The following is a 19,356-nucleotide window of genomic DNA, read 5'->3' on the forward strand; positions in this document are numbered from 1 at the left end:
CATTTCACTTCACTAAAGGGTCCAAAGTGGCATCTTCCATAGTTTAGTCTGACACATCGTGAAAACTAGCCGGCAAGCCCACACGCGATGCAGGTGATGTGAACGCGGTCGTGGGTCGCTCCATGTGCTGCCGACTGGAGCTCAGCGACGGGCCTCTTTGGCTCCGCTTCCATCTGCCTTCAGCCTGACTCGGCTCTGCGCAGTCGACCGTCAGCAGCGCCACTGGGTGCGGGGATATCCCGATGAGAGCGGTGACGGCTCGGGGTAAGTGTGACAGCCGGAGCGGGACACTCGGCCCCGCATTCACGTCGCCTTTGCGTGCGTCGTTGACAGACGCGGTGCCGGAGAGCGGACCGTTTTGCTTTTGCCGATCCGGTGACGGACTGGCCGGAGGCCCGGTGACCCACATTCTTATCTAACGCTGCACGCTAGCTAGCTAGCTAGCTCCGGCTAAAAGTGGGTTGACACGAGTTGAATGCTCGTTGCGTTATATTATAAAGTCGCTAGCGAGCGGAAAAAAACAAGGCCGGTGTCGTTCCCCGCGGACAAAGGTGCCTTGACAGTGTGTGTCACGCGTCACAGTAAGTGTGTCAAACTGTTACGCTTTTGTTTTGTGGCTTTGTCGTTAGCGGGCATGCTAGGCGGCGTTAGCCGCGTATCAATCACTGCCCGGGTTCACCGGCCGGCATCACCGGCGGGAGCGACGCGGACGCACCGTTGTGCGCTCGCCGCGTCTGTCGCCTCCATCTGCCGTTAGTTTCGGCGGCTTTGCATCAATGACAACCCTGCACATCGCACCGGTGCGGTGTTCCCCGCGTTTGCCGCTGCTTTTTGGGGGCTTGTGTATGTTTATTGTGGCGTTAACCACTGGGTCTGTGGCGCTTTGCATGTGCGTCCTGCTGCGCCTCATTCAAAGCGTAACATTTAAAGCACAGTCACGCCATCTGTTCAAGTACAGGACGTTCAGAAAGCGTCCCCACAAAGCAGTGTTTGTTAACGTTATGATCGAACCTGCTGTAAATACATAAACATGGCCGCGTATGTCACCAACGAAAGTTTGCATTTGTTTCTGTCAGAATAACAGGAAGGTGTGTTGGTTATTATGAAGTCCAGTAGTGATTTACATACATGGCCAAAGTCAAAGTCTCACTCTCTCATGTTGTTTTTCAGTTGTATGGCTCAATTCAGCTGAAAGACTGGGCTTAATTCTTATCTTCTATAAATACATTTAAACACTTTATAGGCACAAATATCTTCCTTACGATCCTAAGGGCTCATTTTCAAACACTAAGGTGATTTGACTTTATGATTTCATCTAATGGTATTTGATATTATGTGACTTATACAGAAAATGTGTATAAAATAATATCTACAAATGAAGTAATAGAGCAGCTCTAAGCATCATTGAATTATGTTAGAGCAATACCTCAGCATTTTACATTAATTATTAAAATTGCAAACAATTCTCATTGGCTTGGAACATGAACAATTAAATGTCTTGTGTAATTATTTGCAGGTGCTTCACAGTATTCAGTGATAATGACCGAGCTGTTAGTGGAGCATGGAAAATACGTTGCCTTGTTGTTGTTGTTGCCGTGTCCGTCGGCAGGTGAGAATTGGATGCAGGCACATTCCCTGCGTTTCTCTCCATTCTACACACAACGTGAATCTGTAGTTCCTCTGCTTGTTAGGATCACTGCGGCTTGTTTATTAAATTGTTGCTTCACCTCTTTCTTTCACACATTGAAACACGTTTATCAAGTTTCACAAGTTTCTCCAACTTTAAGACCTAAGATCCTTACACCTTTTATGTGTATTGTGTTGTTCTTGTTATAAAAAGAAAAATAAGCAAAGTCGGCAATGGAGATGTGGAAGCTTGTTTTTTTTTTGTCTCGCTTGCTGACGGAGGGATGTGGAACTGACAATGACACTTGAGGAATGAGGAAGGAGGAGAACACATCATTACATGTTGTCATAATAAATGTTTTAATAAACAAACAAATTATTGCTCTACGCCTGTCTTGTTGAGCTTGACAGAGCAGCATGTATTGATTTCGATGTGATAATCTTCAGCCTTCATGCTTTGTAATATTTTTAATTGTAGAACTAATATGATTAGTCATCTAATCATCTATCCTGTATTTCCAGACCTGCCTCTGTGAGGTTAAAGGGTTGAGTGTGTGTTTTGACCCGTGCCAGAGGCTGGCTTTGATCTCTTTGATCTTCTGTATTTGTATTTATGTAACTTCTCACTTTAAGAAGTAAAGGAAAAATACAGTACATTTACATTTCAGCTCATTGTACTTTGGTACTTTTAATGAGCTTGTGGATACTAGAATACGTGCAGCTATAACAAAGGGAATAAAGGTAACTCAATTGAAATTATTTATCATATATTTTATCTTATCTTATTCATTTACAAGTACAGACAAAGTACGAGCAAGTAAAAGAGGCAAAGAATATTAAGAAACACACTGAGCGACCCTTTTACAAGAGACCAGAAAGTTTACTTACTGTACACTTACAACACTTACAACACTTACAACCGCTTGCACGTGCTTAGGATGAATACATCCATAGACGGCAACATTAGCTGCAGGAAACTTCGTTCTGCTACACAGGAATGTTTGTGTCAGACTGACCTTTACCAGAGATTTGAAAGGAGTCCTCATGTTGAAGATCTGGAACAGATTTTTTTGTGAAGTTACTAACCTCATTTTCAAAAAACAGGTTGGTGATTCTTTTCTGAAATCCATAAAAAAAAGTACCTTTTTGTTGACCAATATTTATCTTAAACCACTAGAACAATTGTATCTTGTAAATATCAGCCAATCTGGGCTTCAATGCTTGTTAAGACAAAGGCACCTTCACTGCTGTATTACATCTCCATCTTAATTACTTTTTAATCATTGGACTTGTCTTGCTTGACTTTCAGTGTTACTTGTATCTCTTTAGCACTTACTCTACACTATGCGGTTTTCTTATGTCTTCATTACGCAATCATTTTTTAAGGAACGTAGTACTGTATGTGTAACTCCAGACAGTACCACCTTTACCATGTAGACACATTTGGTCAGGGAATTTCAGAGAGCAGCTGTCATGTTGAAGTTGACCTACATGAAGATCAGTCATCAACATGAAAATCAGTCATCAACTGTCTTAGAATAACACTCAATCTGATTTTACTATGATCAAGAAAATAAATGGGTCAAGTCTATTGGGCTTTCCCTCAAACGTGTTGGTGTAGAAGTACAATTCTTATCCGTCCACAGTCGTTAGCAAATGAATTTTACTGAATTGGCAAAGTCAACTAATTATTTACATAGACGCTGTGACTTGGGCTGAATCACTCACTCATTTTCTACACCACTTTTCATTAATTAAACAGAACTCTTGAATTAGTTCTTGGTTTAGAGAAGTATTTTTTTTTACCTTGTATTGATATTTAAGGCTCCAGTGAAATAAAAACAATTGTTTTAAAAATATGGCAGGGGTCCTTTTGAACAAAAGACTGTGTACATTAGTGTATTAATAAAAGCATGTTAACAATGCTGATGTTAATGAACTGCTTGATCTGTGTCATATTCAAGTTCAGATGTACAAACACACATCTCCACAGCTTCAGTGCCAAAACATCAATGCCTTTATAGGTATAGATTCTCATGTTTGCCTGGAACTAAACCACCTCCCAGCTAATGACTGATATTTTGGGTGGTGAATGAACTTCCTAGAGACTTGTGAGAGTCTTAGAGCTGCTCTCTTATTTCTGCAGTGCTGTGGGAGGTTCACAGTGACCCAGATGTTCTAGCTGTGTTTCACTGCTACGACTTTATTAACCATAACCTGCTTGTTTTTCTCATGGAGTTCTCATCTTTCTGTTCCACAGGTGGAGAATTCAGACCAGAGTTGGCTACAATGTCATCCATCATGAGGTGAAGCAGTTACCTCCTTACCGATCAGACAAAGACACAAGGTAAGACATTATGGATTACTGAATTGTGCTCTTCATGGCAGCTGTGGCTTGTTTCAGTATAAACACATAATGTATCAGAATTATTTGCACAGTAATATTAATAGTTTGGAGTCTGTTGTTATATTTATACCAAAACATGTTTTGTTGTTTGTCCATTGTCTCTTCTCTGTTATTGTACCCAGTCATTTTAGATTGTGGCCACTTATAATATTTGAGGATTTCCCAAGCTTTGACTTGTATTTTTATTAGTGTTGTAAAATTTACCTGATGACATGTGTTGAGACGCAACAAACCCATTTCACTCCCCGTGATGCTTAACAGGAACAGATGGATGGAACTATCCTATGTCTATTAAATTACTGATGCTTTACAATTCACATACAGTAACAGCTGGATGCAACTCTTTGATGGAAACCTCCATTTTCCGTTTATGTACGCTGAGAAATCGTTTCCACTTCAGAATTGTGCCCGCTACAGTTAGGCATTCAACAATGAGACATGAGGCACAGATAGCTGCTCTAAAACAGGTTTCTCCTAATTCACAGCAACCTGTTTTGCTATTATTTTTGTAAAGACCATATAGTCTGCTATCATATAGAGGTGATGGCTCTATAATTTTATGGCATATTATTTGAAGCTTCACTTTTCAGTCTTGTGACTTTTTGTACTAAATGTTTTAATCCTTTAATCCAGTGTGCCTACTTTTTGTGTTTTCCCCTACTGTGCAGAAATATTCTACTAGTTAATTTTAATCATGATGTCACCTTTTTGTTTAGTGATTAAATTTTTTAAATAATTGTTTTGAAATATGAGAAAATGTAAACTGGGAAAGATGTTAGGCATACACTCAGTATGTGCTGGAATCATCTCCAGCCCATCCTTGATAGACAAACAATGTTTTATTTTAAGATTGTGTAGCAGCGGTCTATAAAATTCCTCCCTGGGCGAATCAGATTAGACATCCTGTGTGTTGGGTGTTGGTGGTCAACTGTCAGTCCAATATCCTGATAATAAATTGGGGTATTACAGGGCTGTGGGTCAGTAGTCATCCCCCCTTGTTTTCTGTGGTCCTCCCGAACCTCCGTGACCCACTTGGCAAAAGTACGATGCACCTGGCTGAGCTCCTGCTCCTCTGGGAAAGGACGCCAGCAACAGTGGAGGGACCCCACTGCCAACTGCTGCTGCTCTGCCTCTCAGAAATTCCTGTCTGTGGGCTGTAGAGTAAAAATGCAAAAACAAAGGCTCCCTTTGTGTTGCTGCATCTGCCTGTGTTTGCAGTTAGTGGAAGCACAGCTGGCCAACACCTAGGGTTGGGTTAGTGCAATGTAAAAGACGTGTTGTGGATTTTATTGCTAATAGGCCAAATGATTATGACAATAGGAAAACCATCCCCAGTTGGGTATTGGGCTGTTTTTACAGGTAATAGTGATGCCTGTGAACTCAAGAAACTACATCTTCAATTGCTGTGTTGATGCCTTAAGGATATGCAAACCCTAAAGCTGGCGCAGACAGGATGTGCTACTGTGTAATTTATTCGTTGATGTGTTTTTGTCGACTTGTGTGACCTCCTTGGCAGCAAGGCTGTCGCTTGCCAGCTGTTAGGAACTGCATAATATTATCCTAGATATTCCCCAGTACTTAGAGCCGAATGAACACCCACCTCCTCTTTGCATTTTGAGTGGCAAGTAGCGTTTGTCTTTTGTTGCCAAATTTTCCTCATACAGAATAATGTCTCATAGAAACTTTTTTTTAGAAAGTACATAAAGGTTGTTCCTTCTTGTAACATTTGAGACTGTGAGGGTCCATAAATTGCCTTATCCTAATTATTCTGTATAAAAATACCACAGATATTGTGATTTATAATTGGTATTATAAATTCTCTAAGTTATAAATATTATTGTATAATGTAATAATTTTAATACAATTTTTTTGGTAATCAAGATTATTGTCAGGCTCAACTTTATAGAGCTACACTAGCTGTCAAGACTCCTGTTAATATTGTTGTTGTTTGATGAATAATGCTGTGTATTTATTATGATTGTTGGTTTTACAGTAAACAACTAATGGAGTTGAAGTGTTTATGGTCAAGTCCATAATGATCACACTCTGCAGTTGAGTATCTGTAGTTTCTCTTGATACGGTCTTTTGTAGAAAGCTCCACTTAATGGTGAACATAATATTAACACTACTGGATATCAGCACGTTAGTGTTGCCCTCGTAAGCCTGTTGTTATGCTGGTGTTGACATAGGGTGTAACGCCCCGCTATGAGCCGCCAGTATTACTGTAGACTCTTAGTCTAGTTCATCCAGTTTTTGTTATGCTTTCTCAAAAAAGGAATTTAATAGCAGTTTGTTTTCTACCGAATTAGAAAAATAATCACATTATTAGATTAGTGCAAGTGCTTATAATCTTTATTTTATGCAATTAACAGCAAGGTACATTGTACGTACACTGGATAATTAAATATCGAGTGATATTATGTCATTTAGTAAAACTTTAAAATCCTAAACCTCCACATCTGGTGGATATTGGGTTTTTTCATGGAGCTTACTGATTGAGTTCACAAATCTTTATTAGTTCATTTTTGCTTCATCTTTCTCCTCACAGATGATCCACTGTATAATAGAATAAGGATGAGACAGGATTCTTTTGCTTGTGTGAACGCAGAGCGTCCAGTTAGAGTTGTGCTGCACTGGTTAAGTCGTCACAGCTTTTTACTTTATTCATCCCAGCGTCCGGTTCTTCTCTTCTACTGTCCAAAACCTCCCACTGTGTGATGGAGGGAATCTCAGCTGTGGAGGAATTCAGGCGGGCTATTTTTACTCTGCACGGTGAGGCTGGTTGCTATGGCGTTACTCATTGGCACCGTTGCTGTGTTGGCATCTCGGTGCGGGGTGTGGCGGGGTGCGTGACAAGCAGCGCCATAGATCCACTTCAGAGTGACTCATATCCTCAGAGCTCCGCTGCCCTACATCTGAGTATGTGAGCGCACTCCCACACGCACACACACACTCAGACATTCAACAATGCTGTGTGAGCAGTAGACAACTAGTGATAAGACTGTTTTTGGTCCATGATCTGATGCATTTTAGGGCAAGATAAACATCTGTGAGCTGCGTTATTCAAATAGTCTGCTAATCAGCATGGTTGAATTGCACCAATACCTGGTATTTAGTCATTGGAAATTCTTCATTGCTGTTATTTACTTGCCGTGTGCCTGCTCAGGTTGAGGAAACACCAGGAAACGTTTGCCTCTCGTGATTGAATGATGTAATAATATAATGTAGAATGCAGTATATTGACTGCCTCCTCACATCTTCAGTAAAGGTGCTCGCCGTTTGAATTTCTTGGCTTTTAAAGGATTTATGTCGACAGCAAATATAGTGTTATTGGTATGAACAGGAAGGTGTTGCCTGTGGAGCTGTGATTAAGTTAGATCGGAGGAGGAGGAGGAAAGTAGGTCATTGGGCCAGCGGGTCAGTGAAGCACAGATGACATCACAGTTATACAACACCACCGCTCCTGCTTACACAACGCTCATTCTGTGCTACTGCTGCAAACTCTGCTGACGCTCTGCTGTTCGTGGTTATACTTCCTCCTGTTTTTCAGCCTTACTGAACTTTTAGCACAATACTTTGTCTTGATCTTTGTCTCCGTTCACTTAACTATTTCAGACATGGAAAACTGTGAATGTTGCGTGTTTTAGTTTTTAGTAGGGTCCCTCTCCACTTCTCCCATATGCAGTTGGCTGCTGATAATGAAAGGAAACAGTAATGCTAGATAAGACACTGCTCTTTATAGCTTGTTTGTCTCAAAAGCCATATGCCAAAGTCACATACATATCTGAAAGTTAACGAGTCATGGGAAAACCTGCTCCTCCTCTTGTTCACACGCTTTTCACATACAGGCCCTAACACGAAGGTGTAACCTGGTGACTTCCTTTCCATGTTTTGATGAACACAATAAGCAAATTAAAGGCTCAACACCAATAATATAACAACAGGCAGAGTCCTGGCTAAGGTTTCCCTCAGGGTGTTTTTGCCAGTAAACAGAATGACGTCTTAGTCAATAGTTTATATAAATGTGTAATCTATAGTATTGTAATTTTTTTTATTAATTCATTATTCATTATTCATTAATTTAATAATGTGGTGTTGAAATGTCCACAATAATAGTAAAGAGATTTTTGAGCTGATGATGGAAGTTTTTTTAAATTGGTCAGCTTTTAGGCTGCAGACCTAGTGTCCCAGTGTCCCTTCTTCTTTTTTATTTGAATACGTTGTGAACCTTCCTGCACAGGGAGAACAGATACAGATCAGAGAATGATTAGTGCATTCCTCACTCTTTTGCCAAGCAGTTCTAGCCTCCATCTCTTTGGCCATAATGTAAAAAATAGAATTCACAGCAGAGCCGCTCGTTGGATTGACATGGACTCTACAGGCTTACCTTATAAAGTGGCCACTAAGAATAAAAGGATGCTACAGGAGCATGAACAAGTGTTCGTGTTCCAAACAACATCTTTGATCTTAACGCATGTTTGGGTTCATCCAAGGATTATATTCCCTTCTTGCATTTAGAGTTAGGTGCTAATCAGATAAAGCAGACTTCAATTGACACTGTGTCAGACATGAGCCCTTGTGGCGACTTGTCCAGGATGCAGCCAGTCTTTACTAAAGTAAACTACAATTCTTCAATTTCAGACTCAGATGAGGCTGCCATGTGCCACACTCACAGTCGAAGCAGACAAAAACCCAAACTCGGCAGCTTTTATCAACTCTCTACCCTCTGACTGAGGACCCCTTCAGTGAGCTTCAGCCCATCATTGCTCATCATAGCAGCCTCACCAGCTCACAGCAGTGTGGACTTTATCGCCTGTAAGGCAAGAGTTGGATTTGAATTCAAACAGTTACTGGGAAATTGTTTTGAGATGTGTTTGTGATGTGGTGTTTTGCTCGTAAAGGTTCATTCACAAATGTCTACCTCACGATTAAAAGACCCCTTCCCAACACCACAGCGCTGAACAGGATACAACATGACATCAAGCATTGACCGGTGAGTCCGTTTTGCCTTTTTATTATGCTGTTGTGTAGTGTACAGTATAAAAAGTCAAGTCAACACATCAAGTTGGGTCATGTATTCTATTTATTACAATGTTTTCTACTAGAATAATTTGTCATGTCAGCTACCTATCATAATTGCCATTTTTTATTTTGACATAAAAATCAAACTTTAGGCTTTGGAGGGACTTTCTTGTTACAGTGTTCGTATAAGGTTATTAGGTGTTTACTATGAAAGGATCTACTCCAACTGTTAGTTTGTTTGCTCTGAAGGGATGACAGCAGTATCTTTGATGGCTTAATGGAAGAAAATGAAAAAGGCAAAGCAAAACGGTGAGATCCATTTAGTTTGTGTTCAGATAAAAGACATTTAATGATATTAAAACATCTTACATGACATTATTAGACCTGACTGTTTTTTCTTCATTATTAAAAGATTTCATACAGATTATCCCTAGCCTTGATCATGATGTGTTGTCCCAGTTAGATGCAACTAACTAGTATCGTTGTTTTAAGCAATACTCAAGGTAAATGGTGGAAAGAAAATTTGACATTTTTTTTTAAATCCACAGCGAATCCCGTAATAAGTCTGAGAAGAAGCGCAGAGACCAGTTCAATGTCCTCATCAAGGAGCTCGGCACAATGTTGCCAGGAAATACCCGAAAAATGGACAAGTCCACTATTCTGCAGAAGAGCATAGACTTTCTCCATAAACATAAGGGTGGGGAGCTTTCAATACTACTCAACATCAGTTTGTCATAGAGACTTGGATTTATTTACCCATGGGCTATCTGAAGTTCTGACTGGGCTTTTTCTTTTCCGTGGAAACGTTTCACCACCAATCCAGGTGGCTTCTTCAGGCTAAAGAAAGCTGGCTGAAGGCCACACGTTTATCCTTCAGAAAGTTTTTTTTTAATGATGGTTTCGTTATGAGACCAAAGGGCTGAGGGTTGTGAGGAGGTGTGAACTCTCTTATTAGAGCTACTTGGCTCCTCCCCTATCGCTACAGAGTCGCTGGGTGGGTCTTCTTGGGAACAGATGAAATGGCAGCATGATAAATGGGAGACAGATTGTGTCTGAGGCCTCCTCCTCTGTTGAGGGAGGGTGCGTTATTTATACATGTAACGCTTCCTTCACCCCTCTCAAACCACTTGTTATCTGGGTTCAGAATGTGAACATCATTCTCTTCAAACGAGTGGCCCTTTTCATTCAGCTGGAGCTCCACTGCTAAAACTGGGCCTGATGTGTTGTTCCATCTGTGCTGGGCCATCCTTCTTTGTAGTGGCTGTTTGGTTTTATCAGTGTACAGCTCTGAGCCTCTTCACTGCACTGGACTGCGTAAATGAAAAGCTCTGATTGATCCTAAATGTCTGTCTTAGTTTAATGGTGGGTTTGAAATAAACAGGTACAGTATGCGGAAGTTTCCAAAAATACTTTAAAGCTTCTGAAACACTGCTAATGTGTTTCAGAAGGAATGACCAGGTTCCTCTGCTGGTCTTGGGTCTCAGGCTGTTCTGTGGTCCTTCTGCCTTGTTGAAGGCCCATCTAGGGTACCCAAAGCTCTTAAGACCTGTGGTCTTTAGCCAACTTCCTTCCGACTGAAGAAGCCATCTGGATTGGTGGTGAAACGTTTCCATGAAAAAAGAGAAATCTAGTTGACACGATTCTACCTTCAGATAACTTCACCTGGAGCAGTCTCCATCGACTTACTCATGGGCTGAACCTGTTTCACGTATTTTTTTAAATTAGAAATCGCAGCGCAGTCGGAGTCGACTGAGATCAGGCAGGACTGGAAGCCTCCTTTTCTTAGTAATGAAGAGTTCACTCAGCTGATGTTGGAGGTGGGTCAGTGCACAAACTTTCATTTTGTTCACATGACAGTGTATGTCTGAATTAAAATATTATACTTTGTTTCTATCAGGCTTTGGATGGATTTTTCCTTGTAATTCAGACTGATGGAACCATTATATATGTCTCAGAGAGTGTGACTTCATTACTGGAACATTTACCTGTGAGTAATATGTGTATGTGTTAGCAATCATATTGTAAATATGTTAAATATATAAACCATATTAAGCTTTAATTCAGTATGTATATACTTATACAAAGATTATAACATTTTTGACATGTCTGCATGCCTCTATAACATACTGGATTCATTCATGTTTCAGTGTGATCTTGTGGAGCAGAACCTATTGGACTTCTTGCCTGTAGGGGAACATACAGATGTGTACAAAGCTTTGTCATCTCATATCACGGATGGAGAGACGCTGACGCCAGAATATCTTAAAAGTAAGTCTAGTCTGTGGTTACGCTGTGAGCTAACTGGTATATTTAGTTGTTAAATACCAAGTATCTAATGCTTTAATGCTGTTGTTTTTTTCTTTCAGCAAAAAATCAGATCGAGTTCTGTTGCCACATGCTCCGAGGAACTATCGACCCAAAGGAGCCTTCTGTGTACGAATATGTTAAGTTTATTGGAAACTTTAAGTCCCTGAATAATGGTGAGTCACATTTCACAAAGTGTCATAGCCTTGGGATAAATCTCCTAAGGAGCAAGATTGTAGTCTTTTGTTCCTTTCATCAGTGCCTAACTGTACCCGAAATGGTTTCGACGGATTGATCCAGCGATCATTTCACTCTGCCTTTGAAAACAGAGTCTGCCTAATAGCTACTGTGAGGCTCGCCAAACCACAGTTTATCAAGGTGAGGACCATTAGCTGTTCTTCCACTTCCCCTTTTATCTGCTTGACACACTTTTAGTTTCATGCTTCAGGGTTTGAAAGAGGGTAGTGTTAATTAGGACGAGGGCTCAACAGTAAATGTTGCCCAGGCAAAGCACATTTGGACTCCTGTCAACAATTATGTACAGTCTCCTGCTGCCGCTTTCCTTTGTTTAAGTGAAATAATTTTGTCCCTTATTTCAGCTATGTTTAAGAGCTATTGTTTATCCTAATTTCCTCTAGTATAGTCTTACTTCATTACACTTAGAAATGTGTGTAATTGAATAAAACACAGATCATTTAATACATATTGTGGGTGTTTTAAATAAATGTAGAGATTGATTAAATATCCTCAATCCCTCACAGGAGATGTGCACTGTAGAAGAGCCAAATGAGGAATTTACCTCCAGGCATAGTTTAGAGTGGAAATTCCTCTTCTTGGATCACAGGTAAATATTTGAAATTATAATATGTATTTATGAACATTCATTTTAAAAGAACAATTCCTTTTTTCTACTTTGTTTACTTTTTTGACCTGTTTCAGCTGTCAGATTGAATTTGCAATAGAATAGTGTTGTAAACAGTTGATAATACATTTAATAGGAAAATATTGCCTTTTAAACATTTAACGTTCATTTGTTTCATGTGTTTTGGCATGTGAGCTCATCTCAAACTCAAATGTCTTCTAGTGCTTCTACTATGATCTTCCAGGGCTTATTGTCGTTTACATTTCCGTTGTTCTAGAGCCCCGCCCATTATAGGTTACCTCCCATTTGAGGTCCTGGGAACGTCAGGATACGACTATTACCATGTAGACGACCTGGAAACACTGGCAAAATGCCACGAACATCGTAAGCATGATTACTTTTATTATGGTATTATTAAGACAAGTTGATGTTTGATTATCCACTTCCTCCTTACTCAAACGTTAAACAGAACACCTCTTCTCCTTGTGTCCCTGTAGTGATGCAGTATGGCAAAGGAAAGTCCTGCTACTACAGATTCTTAACCAAAGGGCAGCAGTGGATTTGGCTTCAGACCCAATACTACATCACGTACCATCAGTGGAACTCCAGACCAGAGTTTATTGTCTGTACACACACTGTTGTAAGGTATGTGGAACAATTTCCCTTATATTTACAGATAAATCAGGATGTTGTATACAGTTTTTTACACATATCTGTCGTACTGACCTTACAGTTACGCAGAAGTAAGAGCAGAGCAACGCAGAGAGCTTGGAATTGAAGAATCACCTCCCGAGGTCACAGCAGACCTGAAGGTAAGTTTTCAAGGATGGGAAGTAATTATTTCCACACCAATGGTGACTGAAGTTCATTTTAAAACACCCCTCAGTCACAAGACTCGGAATCTGAATCTCAGCTCAACACTCCGAGCCTGAAGGAAGCTCTAGACCGCCTCAACCACAGCAGGACGCCCTCAGCCTCGTCTCACAGCTCACGCAAGTCCTCACACACTGCTGTTTCTGATCCAGCCTGTAAGCACCAAGAACTGTTTACTCTCAACATGTTGTTTTCAGTGATGATTCTATATTGTTAGAATTGATTTTTTTCTTTCACATTTTACCCTCAGCATCACAGATGAAGCTTCAGGGAGACAGAAGTACACCAGGTCGTCAGTCTGTCTCAGTCATGGACATGACACCACAACGAAGATCATCTGTTAGCAGTCAGGTTAGTAAAGAAAAAACAGACACTTGATCATTATTATTATTCAAAAGTTATTATGTTCTGACTACGTTAACTACAAATGAAGAGATTATTCGTCTTTGCTGCCCTTTTCCTGAGTTTATCTTATCACTGTATTGTTTCTATCAGCAGTCAATGAGCTCCCAAAATACTGGACAAACCATGGCTCCATCCCTGGTTTCACAGCAGCAGTCTCAACAGCAGCAAGTACAGACTAGCAGCCAAGTAAGATATTTATGTCCTTCTTGTGAACGTCTACCTCATATTTATAAATCTCAGACTGCCAGGCTTTTATGCATCCCAGATCTGGTGATCAAGAGTGGCCTCTAGATGGTGTCTGGAAACACCTTGAAATGTTTATGTTGTTCTCCTTCATCCTGACCATTTTTGCACCGTGGTAGTGTGCCTAATCCTGCTGAGAGAGACCACTAACAGCAGGACATGGTCAGCCTAGTCATGCTCACTGGCTAATCTGTGTACAGTATAGTTAAAATAACACTTGGAATTTTTAAACAAAAAGCTTTTAGTCTAAAGCACTGCTGCTCTGTATTTTGGCTGATATATTCATTCTTTTTTGGACCATTCCTGTAACTGTCATTGTTTTTGACAGTCAATGGTGCAGTTCTCCAACCAACTTGAAGCCATGCAGCACCTGAAAGACCAGCTGGAGCAGAGGACCAGGATGATTGAAGCCAACATCCAGCGGCAGCAGGACGAGCTACGGCAGATCCAGGACGAGCTACAGAGGGTACAGGGACAGAACCTACAGGTGAATTCTTCAGGAATGTGTGGACAATTGGTAATTGTACAGACACATTAATTACTTCCATGCTTCCTATCCTTTGCTGCAGGAATGAGAATCCTTTGTTGTTCAATGTTTTTCAGATGTTCCTGCAGAAAGGAACTGGAGGATTAAACCTGGGCTCTGTTCAGATGGCCCAGGGGAACGCTGTACAGCAGGGGGGTGCACTGAACATGCAGGGCCAGGTGGTGTCTGCAGGGCCTCTACAGAACAGCGTACTACAACAACATGCTGTCCAGCCTCAACCTCAGCACCAAGCCCTCTCACAGGTCACATAAGCTCCATGACAGATGTCACTGACTCTGTATTTTCTATGTATTAAAATCTCAGCTGTTGTCTCTCACTCTACAGCCCCAACAAAATTCACTTCCTGCATCTCTCTACAACACGATGATGATCCCTCAGCAAAGTCCTGCTAATGTGGTTCAGATTGCTACGAGCCTGGCTCAGAATACAGGACCCAACGCTCCAGCTATAGCTACATTTGCACAGGATCGTGGAGCTCAGATCAGGTTTGCATTTGCACTGGGTTGCTGTTATGGCTCCATTTTATAGTATTTCTTTATGCTAGTTCCTTAGGTTTATGTAGTTTCTATAGTATCTACAGTGCTGAAGAATAAAACCAAAACTAAATCTATAGATTATTTATTTCCTTGATATTCAGTTAGCTCTCACTCACCTCTGTGTATTGTCTCTTGCAGGTTTCCCACAGCTCCTCAGCTTCTCACTAAGCTAGTGGCTGGACCGATGGCATGTCAGGCAGTCATGGTCCCTACAACAATGTTTATGGGCCAAGTGGTGACGGCCTTTGCTCCTCAGCAGGGCCAAACCCAGACTATTAGCATCTCCCAGCAGCCATCAACGCAGCAGGAGCAGCAGCAGCAGCAAGTACAACCACGAACGCCAATTGCAGCCATGCAGCCAGGACAGGCTACGCTGAGCCAGCAGCAAACACAGTTCCTGCAGGTATTTCTCCAAACAATCTCAATGTTGATGTTGACCAATAGCAACTTTTCGTTGATTGTTCATGGCAGGAGAAATGTCACTCAACCTATGCAGAGGTTATGCATCTTAAATATTTTGAAAAGTCCTTTTAAGAAGAATTCATAATTTCAAAATGAACTAATCTAGTGATTCTATTTGCAATGCTCTAACTGACAAAATATTCACTTAAGGCTCCTCGGCTTCTTCATGGGAACCAGTCAACCCAGTTGATCCTGCAGGCGTTCCCCTTGCAGCAGCAGGGTACCTTCGCTGCCACGACCCAACATCCGCAGCAGAAGCAGTTACAACAGCAGAAACATCAACAACTTCAACAACAGCAGCAACAACAACTGGCCACTCACAGAGCAGACAGCTTGTCTGACCGCTCTGCTACACAACCACAGTAGCTAGATGAAGTAAGCTAAACCTATGCGTGGGTGTTTGGTGACGAAGGCTTGAAGAGGGGGGCTCAGCTCAACGTGCAGTCGTAAGGCCCTGACTCGAACGGGGTCTGCATGGGCAGGCGGTGGCTACTCTCCCATCACAAGGTCTTTTGCTGTTTGCACTTAACTACTGAGCACAGCCCTGAGTGCCGCACATAACCCAGGACTGGGCTCGCTGTGGCTCTGGCAGTCCGCTTTGGCGCAGCTTGGTCGAAGCCTTTTCTCCTTCAAACAGGGCAGAACTAGTCCTGTAGTGGACTTTCCTTCACACCCCTTGTGTATGTGTGCGCGCGTGTGTGTGTTTGTGCGTGTGTGTGTCACCTTCACAGAATTATTTCAATCAGAGTTAATGCATTGAAGTTTTTATCAGAGCTTCACTGACATGCAGAACAGCCAGAGGCTTTTAATTTTTTCCTATTTTTTTGTTTTTCATGTAAAAATTACGATGGGTCAGAAAATATTTTTAAGAACGTGGTATAGATTGAATTTTATTGTACAGAACATTGTGTAATATATATTGTAAATATATCAAAAGAAAAGGACTATTATTTTATATGACGCATGAAATGAAATTGCATAGTCTGATATTTGCAGCTTTATGCTTTTTCTAGTACTCTAAGAAAAAAGATCTGAAGATGCTGAGTGGTTCATTTTTTCAGGCGTCCTTTCTCCTCGGGGATGTTTGTGTCTGCATAGCAGACGGTGTTGACGTTGCTTGTTGTGTCACAGTTAGTTTAAGTCTTGACCCATATTTTTACACTTTTGTAAAAAAAATTAAACAAATGTTAGATATGTTGGATGAGCTTCAAATCCACACTCTAAAGATTAACATTATGAGGACCGTTCCAAGATAAAACTATGGAAGACAGTTTTTGGTATTCCTTAACTTTTAACACTTATAAACATCTTATAAACATTTATCCCTTAAAATATATTGATAAAAAATAAATCGAGTTGGTTTACTGTTGGAGCTTTTTATTCCACACAGAGGTCTCCTTTTATCTCTGGGCTGCTTATGTTGTCTGGAACAGCAAAGGCACTCACTCCAGTAAAGAGGACCATCTTTACTTGTTACTAACAAGTGCTGAGTGGTCATTAAGATAGAAATGCATTAAGCTTAATCACCACTCTTTCATCATAATCATTAATGTTGATATAATAGGAAATGCCAAGGCTGGAACATCAGAGCGCTAAGCTTAAAGCTGCTAAGATGCTCCTCAGAGCTTAGAGGAGCGACTTTGTTGGGTGAAAATTCTGTTCATCTTTCTGATTGTTCTCCTACGCATTCTAGCAGGCTTGCCTGGCAGCCTCCTCACCATCTGATCCACTCCCAGATGGCATCGAGCTGATAGCTCAGCCTATGCTGCAGCCGTGAAGTGACGGGCCCAGCTCCTCACATAGCTCTGGAGAAATATATGCAACCTTTGGCTCAAGGTGTGTGTAGTACTGTTAAACCATGCACCCTTCAAGTACAGTTAGTGGGTAGAGTGAGAATTTATTAAAGCCTGCCTTTGACCTCCATATTCTTTTTTTTCTGTAAAAACATTGAAGCTTTTTACAGCCAGAGTGGATCTTTTTTTTAATTTAGTCTCATTTCAGGCTCTGTGCAAAACGAACCTGGACCCTTAACACAACTGTTCTTTGCTTTGCTCTACACCAGAGTCAGTTGTAGTGCCTCAACACATATAAGAGCTTAACACTTTTCATGTTGCACAAACATGAAGGAAATCGATATTGAAGTGAGGTAAGAGCAGTGCAATATATCTAAGAGAATGTAATTAAAGATCATTAACACAATTAACTTGCACATGGCTTTATGATGGGCAAATATAAAACATCTAAATCAAAGTTTCAGCTCCAAGCTATGCATCTAAACTAACTGTGACATGACAAAGACTGAACCGTTTCCCTTACAATGAGCTGGTTACTTGTATGGTCGTGCAAAGACCTAATATCAAATTTCTGGGATGTTTTCCCTGTGACAAGCTTTCAACCCAGCGTTGACACCCAATCTCCAGTCCAGTGATTATCCTCCATTTTGGAAAATGACAGACTTATTCTTTTTATTTAATGCATAAATACAAAACAGCAACAGTGTTTCCAATTTCTAAGTTGCTGTATGACTCAAGTCATTTCCCAAAAGGGAAAATGTTCATCCAAAGAGAGGGAGAATTCGGAAGACAGGCCCTGACTGGAAGGACAGTGCATTTAGTTCAATGTTGTGTAGTTCTGCTGTACACACTAGAAACTCTGAATGTCTATCATTCTCTCCCTGCTTTTGTTTGTGTGCTGTTATGTTTGGCTCATCAAATTCGCTTCAGCACATTTGGCAAACAGCATCAAAATGCTGCTATTAAAGGCATGCAAATTAAATACCACACATACTTCTCATAACCGGTGATGTCAGAGCCTGACAATGACGGATTCAGGTGTGGCTAGAAGTTTAAGATGTGCAGAGTATTTGGCGGTCGCTGCTTCAATTAAGGTTCATAAGTAATGTAATAAGTAATAACTAATGGCTTTATCAGTTTTATCAGTTATCAGTGTAAAAGGATTCAACTAATGCTTCAGAATCAGTTCTAGTGCACTCGTAACAGTGTATAGACTCTGTGTGCAAGCTGCACAAGGCATTTGTTGCATAATAGTGGAAAAACTGTATTGTGGCCACAAACAAAACCTTATGTCTGAAGTTTGGCCAGTGATCTTGGTGGGCAAATTAAATTCTGTACGCTGTCTCATTCACCTTAAGGTGTGTGTGTGTGTGTGTGTGTGTGTGTGTGTGTGTGTGTGTGTGTGTGTGTGTGTGTGTGTGTGTGTGTGTGTGTGTGTGTGTGTGTGTGTGTGTGTGTGTGTGTGTGTGTGTGTGTGTGTGTGTGTGTGTGTGTGTGTGTGTGTACATCTGATCGCGTGCTGCAGATGGACGGGTGGGCTCAGTGTATGTGTCAAAATAACATAGCATACATACATGTACGTATACAGACTGGTTTTAATACTTGAATAGTGTTTCAACATGATAAAGTTGAGTCATTCAGTCAGATCTGATCAGGAAGCGATGCAAAAATGGTCTTTGTGCAGAGAACCGAAACTATACGCAGTTGAATGAATGACAGATCTTGTAATGTTGTGAACGAATTGTAAATAATTGTAATTTTCCAATTTGAAAACTGAGTCAACGCAAACGAGAAAAACTTTAAAACATCAATAGCTCGTAAAGGTCTATCTAACTGCAGACAAAAGGACATATGTCCATAGCTACTGTTTCCTTGCTTTGTGTCATAATCCATTTATTACGTTCAGAGTTAATTCTACACATTAAGACGCCCAGTTCATGTTCCCCTGATGAACAGCGTCCTCTACTGCCACCTGCTGCTCAGTCTGACCTAGCACCATTTCAGTCTGTTTTCAAGCTTTGACCAGAATTATTTTTGCTTTATCGTACACTTGTCACACTATATTAAATATGTCCCTGTGGGTGGTTTTGCCTTAAAAAACGACCCCCTGCTGTGCTGATCATTACAGCCTCATATCTGAAAATGTGCTGCATCACAATTTCTTGAGCCAAACATTTGATAAATTTCAACATAACATTTTCAGGCAAATGTATAAAATGTTTCCTTCCCTTCCATTTGGAAATAAATCAGTCTGAAATGTCTGTGGTGTCGTGTTG

General features: G+C 40.8%; 1 protein-coding gene across 1 annotated transcript; it reads left to right on the plus strand.

Moving 5' to 3' along the window:
- Positions 1–29: 29 nt before the first annotated feature.
- Positions 30–19,341, plus strand: clocka (clock circadian regulator a). The gene is made up of 23 exons (XM_029147837.3): positions 30–264; positions 3,887–3,973; positions 8,675–8,848; positions 8,935–9,026; positions 9,305–9,364; positions 9,604–9,752; positions 10,781–10,872; positions 10,953–11,042; positions 11,203–11,323; positions 11,422–11,535; positions 11,619–11,737; positions 12,121–12,203; positions 12,499–12,605; positions 12,719–12,866; positions 12,955–13,033; positions 13,108–13,249; positions 13,345–13,445; positions 13,590–13,685; positions 14,071–14,259; positions 14,346–14,531; positions 14,614–14,774; positions 14,964–15,228; positions 15,438–19,341. The coding sequence occupies exons 4-23, from the start codon at positions 9,007–9,009 to the stop codon at positions 15,651–15,653; spliced, it is 2,538 nt and encodes an 845-aa protein (XP_029003670.1). The 5' UTR covers positions 30–264; positions 3,887–3,973; positions 8,675–8,848; positions 8,935–9,006; the 3' UTR covers positions 15,654–19,341.
- Positions 19,342–19,356: the final 15 nt, after the last annotated feature.

Source organism: Betta splendens, chromosome 4, assembly GCF_900634795.4.
Source record: "Betta splendens chromosome 4, fBetSpl5.4, whole genome shotgun sequence".
NCBI classification, from domain to species: Eukaryota; Metazoa; Chordata; class Actinopteri; order Anabantiformes; family Osphronemidae; genus Betta; species Betta splendens.

Bases quoted from the DNA above. Each gene is read 5' to 3' on its own strand.
- clocka (XM_029147837.3), top strand. From the start codon at position 9,007: ATGACATCAAGCATTGACCG. The intron at 12,204-12,498 runs GTAAATATTTGA...CCGTTGTTCTAG, and splicing joins TTCCTCTTCTTGGATCACAG to AGCCCCGCCCATTATAGGTT. The intron at 13,034-13,107 runs GTAAGTTTTCAA...AACACCCCTCAG, and splicing joins AGGTCACAGCAGACCTGAAG to TCACAAGACTCGGAATCTGA.